Consider the following 21,071-nt stretch of genomic DNA (forward strand, 5'->3'; position numbering starts at 1 on the left):
AAATGAAAAAAACGCCTGGAGATACCATGGATTAGAACCTACATACCAAATTTCATCGAAATCGGACCACAGGTGTAGTCTCTAGCTCTGTACACATCCAGACACACAGACACACAGACACACAGACACACAGACACACACACACACACACACACAGACATCACTTCGAAAACCACTTTTTTGGGTCCAGGGGGACCCAAAACGAATATATCCACTCAAAACTCAAACTCGAAAATTTTGACGAAAACAATACTTTCTCCATATACTATGGTATAGGGGGAGAAAGTAAAAATTGTGTGTAAGATGTTTAGGTTTTTTATAAAATAACTAAAATAAAATTAATATTTGCAGATTAGCATGTCAGTTTTTTTATGATATTTTATGTTTTCAATTAAATAAATGTCTTTTAGTGGTTTCAGGAGAGTGTGACAGCAGTAATTCCTTCCAAGTCGCAAGGCATATCTCTCAAATAAAAAAAAAAAAATACTGTATTTTTGTATCTTTTTAAAACGTTTTTATTAGCTCGCTTTCTTGTCCGGTACAAATTTTGAAATCGATTTTATACTAAGTTCCCGATGAGCCAGAGACTTGAAACATAGTTCACAAATGGATGACAATGCAATATTATATCATTTAATTTTCATATTTCCCTTGGGCTACGCCCCATGGGCTTGTTTTTATTAGCTCGCTAGTAGCTTTCCTACAAATTTTTATATCAATCTTAAACAAAGGTTCCGATGAGCTAGGGACTTGAAATTTGTAACATAGCTCACAAATGGATGACAATGCAATATTATATCATTTAATTTTCATATTTCCGACGGGATACGCCCCATGGGCTTCCACATTTTCCATGTTTACATTTTGAAAGAATGTAAACATATCAATTAATTTAAGTCAGCTGTAATTACACATTTAAGACTAAAAAGTTGAAAATAATTTATAAATAAAAAACTGTTTTTAAAACAAAACGTTTTTAAACACACTAGAAAGTAGAAAATAATTTATAAATATGTTGAGAGTATAAATACTTGTAAGATTTAAAACGAAAAACGTTGGGTGCATGCAATTAATTGATAATAATACATTAGTTCAATAGGTAAAGGTAATTGTAAATTATCTATTGCATGCACCCCACGTTTTTCGTTTTAAATATAACAAGTATTTATAACATATTTATAATTTATTTTCTACTTTTTAGTGCGTTTAAAAACGTTTTGTTTTAAAGAAGTTTTTTATAAATTATTTCCAAGTATATTCTCTCTGTACAAAATGTATAGGAATACAATTATTTAGATTTGTTTAAATGTTTCAAACACACTTACTGAACTGTGTATTCTTTACATCGTATGTACTTGCAGATCCCAAGAGCTTTCTTCTTTTCTTCAGGATCCCAAATATCTACAAAAAATCATTATCATTAGGAAACAAAAACTAAATTTAATGTTAGAAAAATTTTCAAATAATCTGTTCTAATATTTTTCAAGTGAATATACATTAGAATCTATATCATTAATACGCTACATGAAACATTGTCGGTTGAACTCCTCCGCCATTTCTCAACCGATTTTATCCATTGACGTCCCATTCGAAAGAGCGTGTCGCGTAGATTTGCAAACTGGCCTTACATTTTTGAAAAAGTTCCTTAGGCTCTGCCCCAGTGGCTTTGAAAGTTCCCATGTTATCCTTATGAAGAACATAATTGTTTACATTTTGATCAGCTGTATAATTTAATTGCTGTTATTTATTTTTCAATTCAATGAAACGCATTGAGTACATTTATACTATTTGAGTTTGGGTGAACATAACCCCCAAGACGGATCGTGTTAGTATGGTTGTATCTTAAATTTGTGTATTTACCGTTGTTTTGTGTCGCTATGACGGATCGTGTTAGTATGATTGTAACTTAAATCTGTGCATTTATCTTTGTTTTGTGTAGCTATAACTTGTTTATTTGTTGTTTTTTTCTTTAAAATGCCTCCGACGTGACGACAACGAAACATAGACAGTAGGCTTAATCATGACAACGACCGCAGCTACAGAACAGTGGTGCATAATAGGCTTAACTCATCACAGTCAGCACCTGACCCTGGACAATCTCAACTATTAGGTTACAAATGCGCCCTAACACTACCCCAAAACGACTTTTCGTTCTCAATTGGCCCTCTATCAATGACCTGTGTTGCCTGTACAGCGAGGCATTTTGGGAAGGAGAAAACCGGCCGTAATGCTTTAGGTTTATCAATAACGAAGATAAACATGGTCTGAGCTACACACCGGTAATGTTTGAGTTGACTCTTTTAAACTCATTGTAAATATGACTGTTATTTGTTTTGAAATAACTCCTGTAATACTTTGCAATTGCTCGAATTCGAGCAACATGTACACTAGTACTCTCATTAATTACAATTTCACCAGGGACTCTATTTTTGAAATGGTTGACTGTTGAGTGACTCACTTTCCAATCGTTTCTTAATTTTCAAACGATTGACAGTAGTTGACTTTTCCAGCCAAAACTACTCGCCACCTATCGAGCTGTTGAGTGGACGGTTGACTGTACTTTTTTTTTCCTCTCTCGACAAAAATTGATCTTTTCGAGTCGACGCCATATTGTAATTGCTTTGTTTACATACTGCTATTAGAGGTTATGTATTTGTTGTCATAGTTTCCGATACTTTATTCTGTTTGTTTTTCTGTACAATAAATTGTATTTACAAATTACATTTAATGTGTCAAAACTAGACTATAAAATCAAGGGTTGTATCCTTGTTGGGGTGTTTGCAATACTCTGAAATAGACTAGGCCTACTAGTTAATTAAACTTATAATAAGATAATTGTTATCATGATTTATTAAAGATTGTGGTAAAGAGAAACATCATAATTTGTTTCAATACCAATTCACCTCGTAAAGGGATAAAATTTATTTAAGTTACGGTATGCTTTCAGTGCAACAGCAAATATCCATTAAAGCTTTGACTTAAACACAAACACAATTAAAAGTAACATGTTACTTTTAACCGAAATGATGAAGAGAACTAAAATAAGGTTATTCGTCCGTATTTGACAAAAAAAGCAAATAATTTATTATACGGGTATACCTATAATGAGCCTAAAACAAGCCTCCATAGTTAATTTTATTTCAAATACTAAAACAAGGTACTTTTGCAATAACTAAGGTTTGAGACATAACCTTAATCTATACGGACCAAGCTGACAGTTAACTTCAGTTTCTCAAAATATGACAGATCGAGATTAGCTTAGAAAAGGATCCAGAATTAGTGTGAGAGGTTAGCTCGAAGCTCGCAAGTCACTCTGCACTTTGATTCGTTCAAAAAAATTATGTCCTCTGTATTTTGTGCAGTTTTGCCGCTTTCATTTCCAAACGATTCACTTAACTCGTGACTACCAGCTCACATCTCAACTGTTAAATTTCACAAATACCAAATCCTGTTGTTGGTCGAGTTGAGTGTTAACGACTGATTCAACTCTCAACCATTTAAAAAATATGGCCCCAGTTTGTAATATCATTATCATTATAAGTATTATACTTTATATAGGGTTAGGCAAAAGTCTGGACACCCCTAGTTAACTTTGTAATGCGTTTCAGTAGGAAAACCTAACTCGGCACATTTTTACAACATAAAAAACTGCACTTTTCATCAATGAGACAACTTTTCCCCGGCCCCCAAAATGGGGTATTTTGGGGGCAGCCCCAAATTTTCATACGTAAAACCCCACGTATGACCCCTCACTTTAATGGATAAATCAAGAGAAATTAAATGGCGCAAACTCGGAAAACCGCCAGAGCTTTCACTTTGCTTTCCCCAAATTTCACGGACTTATACTGTATACTATTACTATTATATAAAAATCGAATGGTGTCTGTCTGCATGTGTATTACTAATAGGTGCAAAAACTACTGAACCAACCTAAAGGACTATTCACACTTACTGCCGGTACAAGGCTGCCGAATATACTGAAACACGAACTAAAAAAGAAGAACATCGGGGTAGCGTTTAGAACTTCGAACAAACTACAACGATTACTTAATCCTTCGTCCAGTAATAGTCTAGAAACAGGTGAAAAAACTGGAGTTTACAGATTATCCTGTGATGATTGCAATAGTTTTTATATAGGACAAACCGGCCGTGCTTTCAAAACCAGATTCAAAGAACACCTTCCAAAAGCAAAAAATCATTTAAAATCCAATTATGCAGCCCATCTCATTAATGAAAATCATAACTATACAAATTTTGAAACAAATATGACACCCCTACATTTTTGCACAAAAGGAAGCTTCATGAACGCCATAGAAGAGTACGAAATATACAAAGCAACAAAAAGCCATAGTTATGATCTATTAAATGACAAACTAAATTTCCAGTCAAACGCATTGTATGATACTGTAATAGCTAACCAGGAACAGCTGACCGGCAAGGGACAAAGTTCACGGGACCAACGCTCACCGCCGCAGTCATGACAAACCTGTCTAAGTGCGCGCACGCGGTTCGTAGGCCTACAGTAACTATTCTCCGTCCATGTATGTGTAAAAATTATATTTATTTGACGACCTCTCATGAGTGAAATGTGTTCTTGACGACCTGAAGATGAAGCTTATACTGCTTCGAAACGCGTAGTCGTTAGACAGCATTTGGATTACTTTGGCAGATCCAGGTAACATTATACCTTTTATAATCTAAAACAGTAATCCTGAGACAAGAAACAACATGAAATATTTCAAAGTTTTTAACAGCTGACATAGTTTTGCTTATGATTTATTGTGAGTGAAGAAGGAAGGATTTGGTGATTTAATATGAAGAGTGAAATTAAAAAAAAAATTCATTTAAATTTAATAATTAGTATTTTTGCAACTTCAAAATTAAAATTGAAAATGTCAAAAATAAATAAAAAAGATATGTAACTAAGGGAGATGAAGGTAAATCATGTATGTGAAAGTTTTATTCAAAAATTTGGTAAGTTTTTCTCATATCAGCCTACACAAGATTTAAAATTAATCAAAACCAAAATGGTGGTATCCACTACTTACCAGATTTAAAAGTCATAACTTAAAACATTTCTATTAAGGCCATAAAAGTTCAATTTTGTTTCTAAAAGCGTTGGCGGATGTGTAAATATTATATGCAACAGATGTAAAGATTAAAATGTTTCTATTTTGTGTCCTCTTCCCGTTGCAAAGCACGGGTACAACAGCTAGTATTTACAATATGTTATACTTAGGCTACTTGAAGGGATAAAACTAGCATCTCTATTAAAAATCCTGTAGGCCTAGTTAAGATAGGTAGTTAAAATTAATCTTGAATATGGACAATAAAGGAAATATGGATAGCCTACAGTAGTTAGAATTGTCACATAAGTTAACTTATTGTCAAGAAAATTAGGCAAATAAAAAAAATTTTCCAAATTTCTATGAAAAAACTTGTGTACGAATTTGTTTAATTTCCTTGACAATATATGTAAAGATTAAAATGTTTCCATTTTGTGTATAAGTATAAAATTATTATTGCAGTTATACTCGTGCTTTGCGTTTGCAATGGTAGAGGACACGGTTTAATAAAAGTTGGTTCTTTTAATTCACGGTATACTATAGTAAAACACATCTACCAAAGCTATAATTTTCTACCACTGCATCTAAACAATAGAAAAAGTCAAGTTCTTATTGTGTATCACAGCTTTTTGTTGCTGCTTGGTTCAAATTAGCTGTTGTCATAAATTTAAAAAAAATAGTGCTGCACCCTGTTTTTAAGCCTTATAACTTTATAATTCTATTGAATATTTAGACCATCTTGTGTAGTTGAAACAGCTGACATAGTCTGCAGCAGGTTTGCTGCGGCGGGGGTATTTTAGATGCTGGTTTTATCAGACCATTTGTACATACCAATATCAAAGTTTCATGAGGAGTTACAATACAGACCTGTACACAGCGATTTAGTTGAGAAAATGAGACGTCATTGTGACATCACTAATCTGGCTGAGGTACAATTTCACTACCCCAGTAATGAAATACCATTTGATTAAGCAGGAGGCAAACAGCTGGTTTCCAGACTAAATTTGTGGACGGAAAGCCCATTAAACCAGAGTAGTATGGACAAATTGTTTATTTGTTGATTGGCTGAATTGGTCTGACAAACTTGCAAATTTTTAAATGTTCCTATTGATTCTTACTCAACCAGCGCACTTAAGACTTCATTTATAAAATTTTAGACTAATTAAGACAATAGAACAGTTTTTACCTGCAAATATATTTTTCAACTTTTGATTTAGAGTGTCTCTCATTTTCTTTAACGCCTTAACTTCTTTCAGCAATTGTTCTTCAATGTTTTTTTGAGCCATGCATATCAGTTTAGCCTGAAAAATATATAAACTTTAGTTATGTTGCAAAGTATAATAGTTAAAATGTAGACTATAAAACCCATAAAAATAAGAATTTACCCCAATAGAATAGTTTAAGTAAAAGTATTTAATTAGTACAACTAGAAGTAAACAATAACAATTAACACAAATTGATAAAACAGGGTGCGGCAAAAAAAAACAATATATTTTCTGCTGCACACTGTTCAGTACCAGGTCATCTGAGGGTGGTAGGAGTAGGCTCATTGGAAAGCCTACACAATTCAATTCTTTGTAGTCATAGAGCAGTGGTCGCCTGAGCTACGTGCGGATATCATCGAGTCGTTTTAAATTGTTATTTGTGTAACTAATGAGCAAAGTGGCACTTTGCTGCACACGAGAGCAACATTTAGGAAATGATCTCGAAATGATTTTGAGTGCAGGAAAAGGCCTTTTGCACTCGTGTTACACATTATATTTTTCCTACAGTCACTACAAAGCATATAAATAATTAGTCTTTCAAACACTATACAACACGTTTTTAGGTTCAGCTGGCAACACAAATATGTGCCCTAGAGAAAGTAGTCTCAGGTCCGTATCACTCCACTATTTTTTCCTCGACAAGCAATGTGCTCCGCGACTTGAGAAAATAGTTCCGTATATTTTTGTAATTTGCAGTGGTTTCCGCACCTAAAAAAATGCTTTAAAGGTATTTTCTTGTTTATTAAGATCGTAGGAATGTTTTAAAAACGTTTAAAAGAATAGTCCAGAAAGTTCAGAAATACCGAAAAGAGAACATCAACTATAAACACGAAATGACAGGTTAAATCGTAGTTATAATAGTCAATCAGCTGGTCATAGTATTATTATAGTGTTGCCAACCTATTTTCAAGCGTACACAGATTGACCACGCTGTTTTGTGTTGTTTCGTTGGAATCCTGATGTGCGCCAGAGTATAAACCGTACAACAAAGTATAAATATGCAGCAATTAGAAGCTTTCTGTACTATAAACAGTACAAGGAAGCCAACTTTGTCGGGTGACTGTAAGAAAAAGTATTCATTCAGTCATTACAACTCAGCGGCAGTTCCGTGCATTCGTTCAATTAGGTCAGCAAACCTAGATACTCGTTTATCCTAAAGTTATTTAATAGATTTAATTTTAAATCAATTGAGGCAAATGGAAATTTGCTTAGTTTGTAGGTATGTTGTGGCAGGGGTATTTGTATCCAAGGCCTGGTAAACTAGGCGATTAAAAGTAGTAATTTTTAGCGTAGAAATGACTGAGCTTAAGTGGTCGGGGAAGCAGGTTATTGATTCCTTAAATTTATTCCAAAACTATGCTTGCTTGTGGGACATTTCTTCAAGGTAGGAACATCAAAGAAGCAGCTTACAGTAAGTTGTTGCAAAACCTCACAGCTGTTGTTTCTCACACATCCTCAACAATCACTTAAGTATTCGTTACGCGGTGGCTGACAAGCATCCTAGTGTGACCCATGCAAAAGCCGCTGCTTGGTGGTGCTGGTGCCAGCCGCTGATCACCAGCAGCTGGTGAGCAGCCTAGTGTGACCCGTGCTTTACTCAGGTTTTAAATTAGCAGCATTTTTTCTTTATATCTATGTTATAATAATGAAAGACAAGCAAGTATAATAAAGGCAAGCCAGCTGAGATTAACTGAATCCATAGCTATACATGCATTTTTTGTAACTCTAACTAATGCGCAACTTACTTGGTTCAATACACCGACTTTGGCAACTTTTATGGGGGAATCTGTCGGATAAACCAACATTCCCAAATTATTCATTAGTTCAGCCAATTCAGACCGTCGCAATTTCTCCATTTCGTTATGCATCAAGGATTTGTTTTCGTGCATTTTCTTGAGTATTCTTGATTTGCGACCATTTCTTCTTCTTCTTTTAGATATAGACGTCTCTTGGTAATCCAGATCACTCTGATCATCATTCTGCTTCTTTTGGAGGCCACTAGGTCCTGCGATCTGAGAACAAATAACATGATAATTAGTTACATATGATCTGGGCAAAACAGATTTTCATATTTAGGTTGTTTTCTCTCTGAATCACTGTGCAAATTATAACGTAACTCCAAACTATATTTATGTTAAGATCAAATACCCCCGCCGCAGCAAACCTGCAGACTAAGCGAATTTCAACTTGTCTGATTACACTAATACTAAAATATTTCCATGAATAAGACATATTTATTCCCAATTTAAATAACACTAGATAACCCGTTGCTCAACATCGAGCAAAAACTGAAACTTGTATTACAAAAATAAACAAAAAACATAAACAGCAAGACCTTAATCAAAGAGTCAATCTAAAATAATTTATATGACTGATTATAGAAATATAAAAATATTATGATGTTAAAAATATAAAATTAATCTACAATATTCAAATTTACATTCACTCGCATACTGCTTTGGTCATCTCTTATGTATAGTAGGCGGGTGCACTCTAAGAGCACGTAGATGTCAACCACATACACTGTAAAGTGAGCTTTTGACCTAATGTAGCTCAATTCCTCTCTTGACGCCAACCATCACTACTCTTATTCCAGGTCTCACAACGTCCCTCATACAGCTGATTGTGACAGCCAGTAAGTAGGCAACATGTTAACCCCCTTACTACCAGGTCTCACAACGTCCCTCATACAGCTGATTGTGACAGCCAGTAGGCAACATGTTAACCCCCTTACTACCAGGTCTCACAACGTCCCTCATACAGCTGATTGTGACAGCCAGTAGGCAACATGTTAACCCCCTTACTACCAGGTCTCACAACGTCCCTCATACAGCTGATTGTGACAGCCAGTAGGCAACATGTTAACCCCCTTACTACCAGGTCTCACAACGTCCCTCATACAGCTGATTGTGACAGCCAGTAGGCAACATGTTAACCCCCTTACTACCAGGTCTCACAACGTCCCTCATACAGCTGATTGTGACAGCCAGTGGGCAACATGTTAACCCCCTTACTACCAGGTCTCACAACGTCCCTCATACAGCTGATTGTGACAGCCAGTAGGCAACATGTTAACCCCCTTACTACCAGGTCTCACAACGTCCCTCATACAGCTGATTGTGACAGCCAGTAGGCAACATGTTAACCCCCTTACTACCAGGTCTCACAACGTCCCTCATACAGCTGATTGTGACAGCCAGTAGGCAACATGTTAACCCCCTTACTACCAGGTCTCACAATGTCCCTCATACAGCTGATTGTGACAGCCAGTAGGCAACATGTTAACCCCCTTACTACCAGGTCTCACAACGTCCCTCATACAGCTGAGTGTGACGGCCGGTAGGCAATGTGTTAATGGACATATTACTTCTCAATATATTTCTGTATACATCGCTAATAATTTAAACTTTAAAACTCTAACTCTATGCAACTTACTTGGTTCAGATGATGGTTCCCTGACCGGTTAGGATTCTCTATCATGTTATCCAATTGTTCGTCACACTCAAGTAATTTTTTCATTTTGTTGTGATGCACAGATTCTAGGCAGGCTTGCCGATTCCTTCTGATCAATGTGCTACGACCTATTATTTTTTTCTCTGGAGATGACAATGCTTGATGTTCCAAATCAACCTGATTAGCCCCACTGATTTGCTTCATTTGGAGGCCAGTAGGCCTTATGGTCTGTGATCAGATATCATAATTTACTAAAAAATCAAATAACAAAAATATCCAGCCTCAGCAAACCTGCAAATTAAGCAAATTTATATTTGTCTGATAGGATTTTTACTTAAATATTTCCTTAAACATGGCCGATTTATTCCCTGTTTGGATACCATTAGGTTTAACGAGTAGTTAGGTTTGCTGCTATGGTGGGGGGAGGGGTAGTGTGTGTTTTAGTAAAATGATAATAGCTAAGTAGAATAAATAAATTTGGTTTTATCAAAATATATCCATAAACAAGCAAACTACAAATAACAGTTTCCTTATTCTCAATAAAAATAACGTGGGCATTTAAAATTTACAAGTTAGTGCATTACCTTCAAAAGTAATAACGCACACAAAAACTTCAACATACTAAATAATTTGGTTTTTTAAAGCTCTGCATAATGGTTTTTAGAGATTTGTGTTTTAAGGGTCAAAAATTATATCATTATAGTATGTAAATGAATCAATGAAGGAAGATACAATAATGTAACAAGTTAGAAATGTTATAGTATAATATATTTTTAGTCATATTTGAATTTGACTTTTTTACTTTGAAAATGGCCTTAGTGCCGCATATTAATAAATAATTTTATACAAAAAAAGTAGGCCTACTTAGTTTTTAATGTTGAATCTTATTATAGGCTATGTGTATATGAATTTTAATGAATGATGTTTTTGGCCTCTGGGGACATCAAAACAAAATAAACGGAATAAGAATTCTGACACATACTTTCTCCCATAAGCTCGTCAACAACCTTTATCATGGGTTAGCGGTGAGAGTAAATATGATATTTTATAGTTAAAAAACACAAAAGTTGCAATAACTTTTGAACCGTAATTGTTACAGCAATGGGGGTGTTGTACTATTTTTTAGAATATAAGGACCATACCATATTAATTTTGATAAAAACCAGCTATTCTCGAAAAATCAGATTTTTTTGTTAGGTATTTTATGGGAAAATAACATGAGTTACAATAACTTTTAAACCGTAATTTTTACGGAAATGGGATTTGAACCATTTTGTTCATAATTTAAAGGACTGTAACATACTAGATTTTAAAGAAAATCGTTTAGGCCCTTTTTGAGAAAATCAGATTTTTCCGTTATTTTATGGGGTTTTATGGTAAAAATCCCCATTAAAAATAAAAATTTCAAAAAATTTAAAAAACTTTCAAAATTTTAATGACCGTAACATAATAAGATAAATCAAAACCACCTTTTTTTCTAAAATCCTATTTTTTGTTATTTTATAGGGGTTTTTATGGGAAAATAAAATAATTTACAATAACTTTTGAACCGTAATTTTTACAGGAATGGGAGTTATACCATTTTGTTCAGAAGGGCTACAACATACTTAACTTTGATCAAAATCGTTCGGGCCATTTTTTAGAAAATCTGATTTTTCTGTTATTTTATGGGTGTTAATGGGAAAATCTACATTAAAAATCAAAATGTCTAAAAAATGAAAAAACGCCTGGAGATATCATGGATTAAAACCTACACAGCAAATTTAATTTAAATCGGACCACAGGTGTAGTCCCTAGCTCTGTACACACCCAGACACACAGATCTTGCCATGAGACTTTTGACGAAAACAATACTTTCTCCATATACTGGTATAGGGGGAGAATGTAAAAAATAATTGGTCCCGGGTCCAGGTCTTGCCATAAGACTTACGGTATTGGACTATTCCTTATATGGGGAATTTCCTAACCGGTTAGATCATTGTTCAAACATTTACCGGTAACATATAAAAACTCATTAATATTTGTAAAACATTAATTAACTAGAAATGTAGGGCCTCTCGTTCATTTAACTGCTTGTATGTGAAATACGTCAAAAAAAATGATTTTTATTGAGGAAATACTAGTTACTACCTATAAAATAGAACAATTGCACAGGTTAATACTCACCAAAGACCTATTGTTGAATTTGAATATATCTCTATTTAAAGGCAAGAGTTTACGAATGATGGAACCCTGCATTATCAACCACTGCATTTCAAACTCAGGAGGATCAAAGACAAATAGGTTCTTAAAAAATCTGAAACACATAAGCAGTATGAACCATTTTCACTCGATAACAGCCATAAGTATTTATGGTAAATCTATATATAAATATCTATTATAGTTTTAATGTGCTACAGTCAAATTATTGGTTATCGTAAGGCCTTTTATCAAATAAAAATATAGGCATATGGCACATGAAAATGAAGCTTACAGTATGTAGATTTGCCTAAAAGAATTGGTATGCAGGCCCGTACTTTTTTTGTCCTAGGACGCTAGGCACGAGCCTGGGATTGTTTTTCACATTACTTCAGGCTAGACCTAGGAGTTGCGGCATTATCACTTTGATAAAATCCATTGGTGATTAGGCGGGATTTGAACCCAGGACCTCTTGGACCGAAGTCCCGTGCTCTAACCACTAGATCAGCTCGCTCCCCCGAGCAGGCCCGTACTAGCCCCCTAGCTAGTGATGGGACTATTGATTAATTTAAACTATTGATTATTGGGTATAGAATATTTTAAACTATCAAATAGTTTCTGGAATAAGCATTCAAAAATGTATTCGAACCGGAATAAGAATGTAAAACAGCAATTCCTATTCCTAGAAATAAGATGTCAGTGAGATTATGTGTTAGTTGTTAGAAACAGATTTAATACAGACCTACAACCAGTTTTATTGTTATGGTAGTGAACCTTAACGGTCAGAAGTTTGGGATTATTTTTAAAAAGTAGATAAAGACAGCGTTTGCAAACCACTTACTGTCTTTTAAAAGGAGTGATGTCAATATGGCTGTTGAAAGAATGAAAGTTTAGATTAATTTTGTATAACAAGAGTACGTTTTGTAATACAGTACAAGGTAATTGCAGGCTTTCGATTGATCAAAACAATAAGTAATAAAATACATATAAAGGATGTATTCAAACAAAACAAACAAAATAGCTTACGGACAATCTATGCCTGTACGAAATCTCTTTAAAAAGCGAGTGGAAAATCTATTTAAATATTAAAAAAACCCCGCCGCAACAAACCTGCAGACTAAGTAAATTTCCATTCACCTGAATAGAATTTCAATAAAATCTATTTAATTAACATTATGTAAACAATCATCTAGGTTTGTTGCTACAGGGAGGGTAATAAAGTGTGTTTTTAACAAATATTTCAGTATAATAATAGCAGTCATACCCGTGCTTCGCAACAGTAATAAGGTGATTGAATAGAACGCTAAAGAGAATAATGATTGTGTTCCATAGATTTGCTGTATGTAGATAGTTTTTAGTGAAATTTAAAATTTAATAGTGTTAACTGTTTAATGCTATTAAACATCACAGAATCAAATTGTTTAGTTGAAACAGCTGTTAGAATCTTTAATTCCATTTAAATATTAGTACTCATAAGGTTAACATGGGAAACTCCAGAGCCACTGGGGCGGAGCCGTTTGGACGGGTCTGCACCAAACTTGACACAAACCATCCTTGTATAAAGCTTAATAAAGCCTGAAAGTTTCATTAAAGTATGTTGAGTGGTTTTGGAGTCCATAGGGTATATACATACATACTTCGTCTTTTAGATATAGATTAATAAATTTGCAAAGTTTGATCAAAATATATCCATAAACAATCAAACTACAATAGTTTACTTATTCTCTATAAGAATTACAAGGGGATTTTAAATAAAACATTTTTACTCCTTACTAATAACCGTTAAAGGACACGTCAATATACTAAATTATTTGTTTTTTAAGCTCTTAAAATAGTTTAGAGAGAAATTGGCAAATTGTATGTTTTGAGGGTTAAACATTTTTGAGACCCAATTTTTACCCCATAAAACCCCCCACAAGACCCATTCCCATGGTCCGATCATGCTGGTTCGCAAACTCATTCAAATTAAACCCGCCCTACACCTTCAAGCCAAATTTCATGAAAATCGGACAAAAATGACTCAAGTCGCGTCCACAGATGTAGTCTATATATATATATATATATATGTATTGTGAAAATCTATATATGTGTATATAAAAAATATATTTATATAAAAGTTTATATATGTTATTATAAAAGTTAATAACATCATTCAAATAAAACAAACAAATAGCTGACAGTGATCATAGGTTGGATAGGTAGTTTACTTAAACATCATAAATTCAGTGTTGTAAGTATGTTTGTTGAGCACATCATAATCTTTCAGTTGTAACATTCTAAAAACTGTGGAAAATTTTAATGTGCTATTTGTGATCAACGTGTATTTTTTTTAAACTCTATAAAATTATTCTCTAGCCTTTTGCTTACTAGACCTAGTTGCACAAATAACTAATCCTCATTGAAAGGTACTCACTGGTTGAGCCACTTGATTGCTAGACTTTTCTTTTGGAAATGGTGCTCCAATTTGGGGTTGGAAGGATCTTCAATCACTATATGGCCACCTCTTGGATCAAACTGGATGACGGGGATATACCCGATGCCGGGGGTCAGACACAGCAGAGCCTTCTCAGGACAAGGGCCGTTGGTGATTTCTTTCTGAACCAGGCCCATAGGTAGTGCACTCTGGGTTGGCTGAAAATAGTCATAGTTTTTACATGGATGTGTACAAATTTTTCCGAGTTACTAAATAAACATGTTGAGGAAACATCCCCATATCCTTATACCGGTGACACTCATTATAAAAAAAAGTTATAAGTAAGTATTATCACATAAACACAAATTGCAAATAGGCCATTAAGAGATCTCAAGAATAACCTTTACTTGTAGTTGTTAAGACACTTTTATAGATTAGCCGATTTTTTTAGTTGTGAAGATGTCCAGTTTTTGTATTCTTGGATTTTTTTTGCAGTTTTAGTTTATATTTGTGATTGTATTTTTTTAACCTATCTTGTACATATACATATTTTATTATCTTTTCAATTTTATTACATTTTAGATATTTTAAAAGAAAACTTGTATGACCTGGCAGTTACACTGCATCTTATGATATGTCAATGATACCTTTGTATTTTTACAACCAATAAAGATTTTTTTATGTTTGGGAAACCAGGGCCTCCTTGACTGAAGTCCCGATCTCCAACCACTGGAATAGGCCCTCCCTTTAAAAATAGAACACCAAAGAAAAATATTGGTTAAATTAAACATTTTTTTTTCTTGAAAACAAATAGATATTATACCCCAAAGTTAGATTAATACCCAAAATAATTAATTGCCGGGTGATGTTGAGCTGCGCATGTTGTTCTCAGAATTTAGGGATTACCTGAACTAATTGGTCGTGCTGCACATGTGGCTTCGTCGAGGGTAGTCTACAGACTGTGCAATATTGTTCCGCAAAAATGTCACGTCAGATAGCAGGACGGCTTCTAATGCTATTCTTATTGAGAACATTTTACGTTATATCTAATTTTGTGTTAAAATTTGGGGAATTTAATTTAGAAATTAAATAAAAAATAAAATGTAATACACTTAGGTAAATGTTGCCTTATACAATAAATTTCAATGTTTAACCAATACTGACCAAGAGTGACTAAAAGTCCTACAGCACAATTCAAGGTGCGATCAACCGTGCATAATCGGCTTTAGGGTAAACATGCCCAGCACGACCATCCCACCCGGGTCCCAAAATTAATCCGCTTACTAATTTCTTAATCACCTGCGCAGTTGCACCGTCGTGTCCTAATTGCCTAACATGTTATAAAACTAATTTTTACACTATTGATTTAAACATTAATCTGTTATTGATTAAAAGCAAAAAAATAAGTCTAAATTGTGTACAAAATCTAACTCTTACCTCTTTAAAAATTGGAGCTTGTTTTGGGGGTTTATGGGTAATCCTTCTTCTCTTTAACATAGGGGTAGGCGATGTTGCTGGCAGAGAACTGCTTGTCTCTTCAAGACTTTCAATGTTCACATCCCCATCACACAGAGATGTATTGTCAATATACATATCAGATGTATTATCAGCGCCAAATTCTTCCTTCGATTTTATATTTTTAGAGACAGCTGCCTCTTGAATATTTTTTAAACTTTCAATCCTTTTCCGTAATGAAATAAGGGGTTCAGCATTCATATTCAAATCTTGCTTTTGATGTTTTTCTTTTGCTGTTAATGATGTATTTTGTATTCTTTTATTTGTGACAGGAGAAGTTTTACTTTTATTAAATGGCGAAGTTTTCATTTTAGCCACTTTTCCCCAAAAAGAAAGTTTAGGCCTACTAGTTGATGAAATAGCTTGAGTTTTACTTGGGACTTCAACAGGGTTTTCTAAAACTTCAACAGATTCACTTTCGGTTCTTATAATATCAGTACTTCCATTGTGAAAGTTTTTGGTGGCATGCATGTAACAATCGTCATTTTCCTTGCTATAAGTATCTGTACAATTTTCACCATTTGAACTATATGGTATACTTTCTTCAAAATAGTCCAAAGGTTCAATTTTTAAAGGGTCCTGTTCTATAGTTATATCGTCCTCAAACCCTCTGACCATGTCACCATCATCTGTTCTGTCCATGTAATTTTCACTTTCATTTGTTGGAATGTCTCTTTCTGGCAAACCATAGTTTTTATTATTATCTGTCGTTACATTGAAAATTGTTTTTTGAACACTTCTACTTTCAACGGTATTTTTCATTGTTCCCTTATTACTTGTGCTGTACAACCAAACTGCATTAACTGCATTCAAAACGGATTGACTATTTTCTTCATTCATCGGGGACGTGTTTACACCTAATGGTTTAAAAGGCTCACTCTTGGAGTTTTTACTTATGAATGGTACCTGAAAAAATTCTTCATCTATATGTCTTATTGCTGTAATTCCATGTGCTTCAGACAGTTCATATGGTCCAAAAAATATGAGATGGTGGAATCCTCCTACAAAGTAGGCTCCAAATATATCTTTAAAACTGCTTCCAGAATTCTTTAAGACAATTTTAATTGTTGTATTTGTGAATTGTGAATCAAATATGGCTTTTTTGATGTGTGCAACTGATAATGCTCTTTTTTCTGAGTAGTAAATTAAATCTGTAAACTTGGTATAGTCCAACTCAACAACCCACCACTTACATTCATTTTCAGTCTTTGGTAGTGCAGTGTAAAAAAACTGATCTTGTCTACCAATAACGGTATTGTTTTCCATGTCATTAACACAATTGAGGATGCTGTTAGGCAACTTAGATGGCACTATCTCACATATTGGACTAGATCCATCAGTCTTCTCCATCTCAACACTCTGTTCCTGCTCCTCAAATAAATGTGGTGGTATCGAATGCACAAATTCGATCTGTAGACCCCGCTCTTCTTCGTTCGGGTTCTTTTCCTCAATTTCATTTTCAGTTTCAAAATCTGCTGACGTGTTTTCCACAAGGTCTTCCTTCACGATTCTCTCGTTATTATCTAATGTAGGTTGAGTAAAAAGTGAAAAAGACTTTTCTTGATAAGAAGGATATAGCATGAAGTTCTTTGTTCTAATTTTTCCCAAATGATTTCTTAAAACATAATCTTCAGCAACCCCATAAGTTCTTGAACAGAAGTCCTGAACATTAAAGTGTTGTTTGATGGAGTATCCTGTCTTTTTTCTAGCAACATTTCTGGATTTTGGCTCAGCATAGTTACTTTTTTTTAAATGATTGTAAATCTTGTTGTATTGAAGAGCAGTAGGGGATAGTTTGCCATCTACAGCCATTTGATTTATAATTTGACTGCTTTCAATTTGCACATAGCTCAACTTAAATGCACTTTTACATGCAAAAGTGGATTCCTTCAAAAATGAGTCCAGAGATTGAATAACTGGTCTTGAAAGGTGCTTTTTTGGGCTTTTTGGTAATTCTTTGTATTCATTACAGTTTTGCTTGGTTTCTTTTTCGTTTACACCACCTACTATGAAAGTATCATCGTCTATGTCTTTTCTGAAGTCAAAAAGTATTTCATCTTTGTACTTTGAAGGTAGTTTTCTTTTTCTTTTATTGTGCTTGGTTTCGATAGTTATTCTTTTGTCCTTTGACATTATAACTGTTTGATGATATTCTCTTTCTACAGGAGCGAGTTTTGATTGAGAGAGATTATGATGTCTTAAAACTTCAGGAAGAAGCCATGTTTTAGATTTTATTTCCAACCCTTGTTTTCTTGAAAAAGAGGGACATTGACAGGAAAACATACAGCTCTCTTTCCCACAATGTTCAACTCTCATTGTCCTATAAGGACAAACACAGCCCATAGTGCAAGAATCTTTAACACAATTTTTCTCTTTTTCCAACATGTCCAGGTTTTCTTCATTCCCTTCTTCTCCTTGAACAGAAATGAAAGTTCCTCCGAGTTTTTCAATTTGTATTTGCAGCCTAGTTTTTTTCCTTTTGTGACTTGTTTCCAGAGAGGGTGATTCAACACATTTTTGTTCATAAGATGCTGGGACATCAGGGTCATAATTGTAACAGACATTTTCAAATAGCTCTTTGTGATCAACATACCTGATCATATTATTGACAATCTCCAACACATCATTATTTGTTTCATGTTGTATTCCAACGGCTTTTGTTTCTTCAGACAGTTCTACAGTTGTACCCAAAAGGTTTATATCCAACAGGGGGTTTCCATTCCCATTTTTATTTGATATCGTTGTATTTTCAGGAATTTGTCTGGTGTTTTTTGAAGTAGACATTATTTCTTGTAAAGTTTTATCAACCACAGGAACTAAGATACGTTTAACAGTAAACTGGGATTGAGGGTCTTGTACAGCACATGCAGAAAATAAGGCGTATTCCTTTGTTATATTTCCTTCTCCATCTAATGCAAACCTTTTAACATTGTCACTGGTTTCTCTAAATAATGGTCTAGACATTCCTATGTTCAGAATCATACCAATTTTGGAACTACTTGGTAAGCTGTTGCCGATTTCAAAATCAGATGGCAACAATGATTTTTGGTATGCTATCAAACGTTTGCGAAATACAGATTTTAATGGCTTCTCTTTACCATATGTTATAACACCTTGTGTGTCAAACAATGATTTGGAAGTTCCCGATTTTTTAGAAAGAGGTTGGCGTTGCTCACTAAACTTTTTATCTCGTTTGTGTTTTTTAATTTCTTCTCTTAAAGGTTTTATCTGTTTAGTATCAGTAATTTCATTTTTTGCCCTAATTTTAAATGAAACCTTTTGTTGCCTTTTGGAACGTTGATTGAAAGATAGTTCAGTCAACAGCTTTCTCTTTTCAGCAACTGTTTTGGCTCTAATTTTATCGACCTGTTTAGGTTTTAGTCTTTCTTGAACTGTGACTGTACTTCCTAGGACAGGCAAAATAATTTCTTCATGAGTAACGTTATCAGCAGCTTGCAAATTAGGAATTGGAAAATCAATGTGAAGTTTTCCAAGATTAGTTGTGTACTGATCTAGAGTAGTACTTTGGAATGCCGAAATATTGGGATTACTTAGCTTTACATCTGTACAATTAATGATGGAACCCTTTTTTGGAAATTCACTTTTAGAGGTTCCAGGTGCAAACACTTCTTTAGAATCGCTGTATTGTGCCAGGTCACAATCTGGTGGATTATGATCAATATTAGTTGAAAGCTCGATATCATATATGTTTCCTGAGAGGAGTTTTTCCTTAGAAACACGCCATCTTATCTCTTTTTCTACTTTATTAAGAGATACAGAAGGTAATGTTTTTTCTTCATGAGAGAAGTCAGCATTCACTTTTCTTGCAATCATATCAATAAAGTCGGTTTTAACCCTTGGTTGGTAAACTGACTTACTTTCTAGAGAAAACGGTTGTCTGTCTTGAGAAGTCAGTGGCAAAATAAAATGTGTACCTTTTTTTGCTAATCCTAGATTATAATTTTCTGTTATGTTTGACGTTTTATCAGGTGTTAACGTTTCTCTAATACCGAGGTTGTCAAATGAGAAGTCTAAAACATTACTTGGAACAGATATTTTGCTTGAAGAACTGCCCAAGTCATTGGTTAATCTTTTTGGAGATTTGTTTAAGTTGAAAACCTCGGCATTATCAACAGCATTAGAGTCTTCAATGACAGGTGAATCTATTCGCCTAAACAGATCAACATCTGTTGTTGGATCACCTTCAAAATCGTTTTTAGATGCAATTGAAGCTTCATAACCAACTGATTCTACTTCTTCCGAACTTTCATCTTGAACTTTCATCTCTATGTCATCACCGAAACCATCATCATCATTTCTAAACGAATTTCTTGAGTCCTCGATAATATTTATACCGGCAAAATGTTTGTTTCTCCATCCTTTGATCCGTGTAATATCTTGAGTTTTGGTTGGAACTATTGCATGGTTGGAACTTATATTGGAAAATGTTCCATCATCAAGGATTTCTAAACCGTCATCAGAGGCATTTGCACGAAAATCTTGCATTTGAGTATTTGTGTAATCCGTGAGCTCTTGCTCTGATGCAAAGGATAAAAACTCTATACCATCTATAACATCTTTTTCTAATACATCATAAATTATTTCCCCCTCAATCTTCTCTATTAAACTTTTAATATCATTCAATTTACTTTTTGAGGGTGTATCAAATCCAAAGAATTTGTCATTCAAGTTATCATAGTTATTTATATCATTGATGGATAACTTGTAGTTACATGGGTTCGTGTTTTTTGGGCAGACATTTTCTTTTATTTCTACAAGAGAGCAACTCAATTCAGGTGTTTTGTCTTCTAATAATTCAATGTAAGAAGAATATTCCATAACATGTCAGAAGAATATCAAGTGGGTTCCTGATTATTTTTTTAAAGTTTCCTTTGATGGTCTTCAGAGTTGTTCTGAAAGAAAATATGCATAATTAAAGGTTGATTTAAAATAGGTTTCTTCAGAGGAGAAGTAACTGTTATGACACAACCAAAAAAAGGAGTTTAACAACTTTTAACAATACAGTACATGTGATGGAACTGTGGAGTTTATGTTTATTAATAAGATGGAAGAGCTGGCTTTAGGTAGTGCTAAGCGCAGTGCAAACATTCATAGCGGGGCCCCTTACTACTAAGAAGTAGTATCCCAACAATACATACTAACAAACATGAATGTAATGTA

At 34.2% G+C, this 21,071-nt stretch overlaps 1 protein-coding gene across 2 annotated transcripts in view; it reads right to left on the minus strand.

Annotated features, from left to right (window-relative positions):
- The window catches only part of LOC128985912 (uncharacterized), a 54,829-nt gene that overhangs the window by 13,136 nt on the left and 20,622 nt on the right, over window positions 1–21,071 (minus strand). For both annotated transcript variants that reach the window (XM_054405896.1, XM_054405897.1), the window contains 7 exons: window positions 15,813–20,803; window positions 14,376–14,593; window positions 11,951–12,080; window positions 9,767–10,012; window positions 8,077–8,343; window positions 6,253–6,367; window positions 1,326–1,401 (listed from right to left, as the gene is read on the minus strand). In XM_054405896.1, the coding sequence (XP_054261871.1) occupies window positions 1,326–1,401; window positions 6,253–6,367; window positions 8,077–8,343; window positions 9,767–10,012; window positions 11,951–12,080; window positions 14,376–14,593; window positions 15,813–20,729 (5,969 nt within the window). In that variant the 5' untranslated portion in view covers window positions 20,730–20,803. The remainder of the gene's footprint in view (window positions 1–1,325; window positions 1,402–6,252; window positions 6,368–8,076; window positions 8,344–9,766; window positions 10,013–11,950; window positions 12,081–14,375; window positions 14,594–15,812; window positions 20,804–21,071) is intronic.

Source organism: Macrosteles quadrilineatus, unplaced genomic scaffold (genome assembly GCF_028750875.1).
Source record: "Macrosteles quadrilineatus isolate MER2022 unplaced genomic scaffold, UCM_ALF_1.0 Scaffold_2__2_contigs__length_208266976, whole genome shotgun sequence".
NCBI classification, from domain to species: Eukaryota; Metazoa; Arthropoda; class Insecta; order Hemiptera; family Cicadellidae; genus Macrosteles; species Macrosteles quadrilineatus.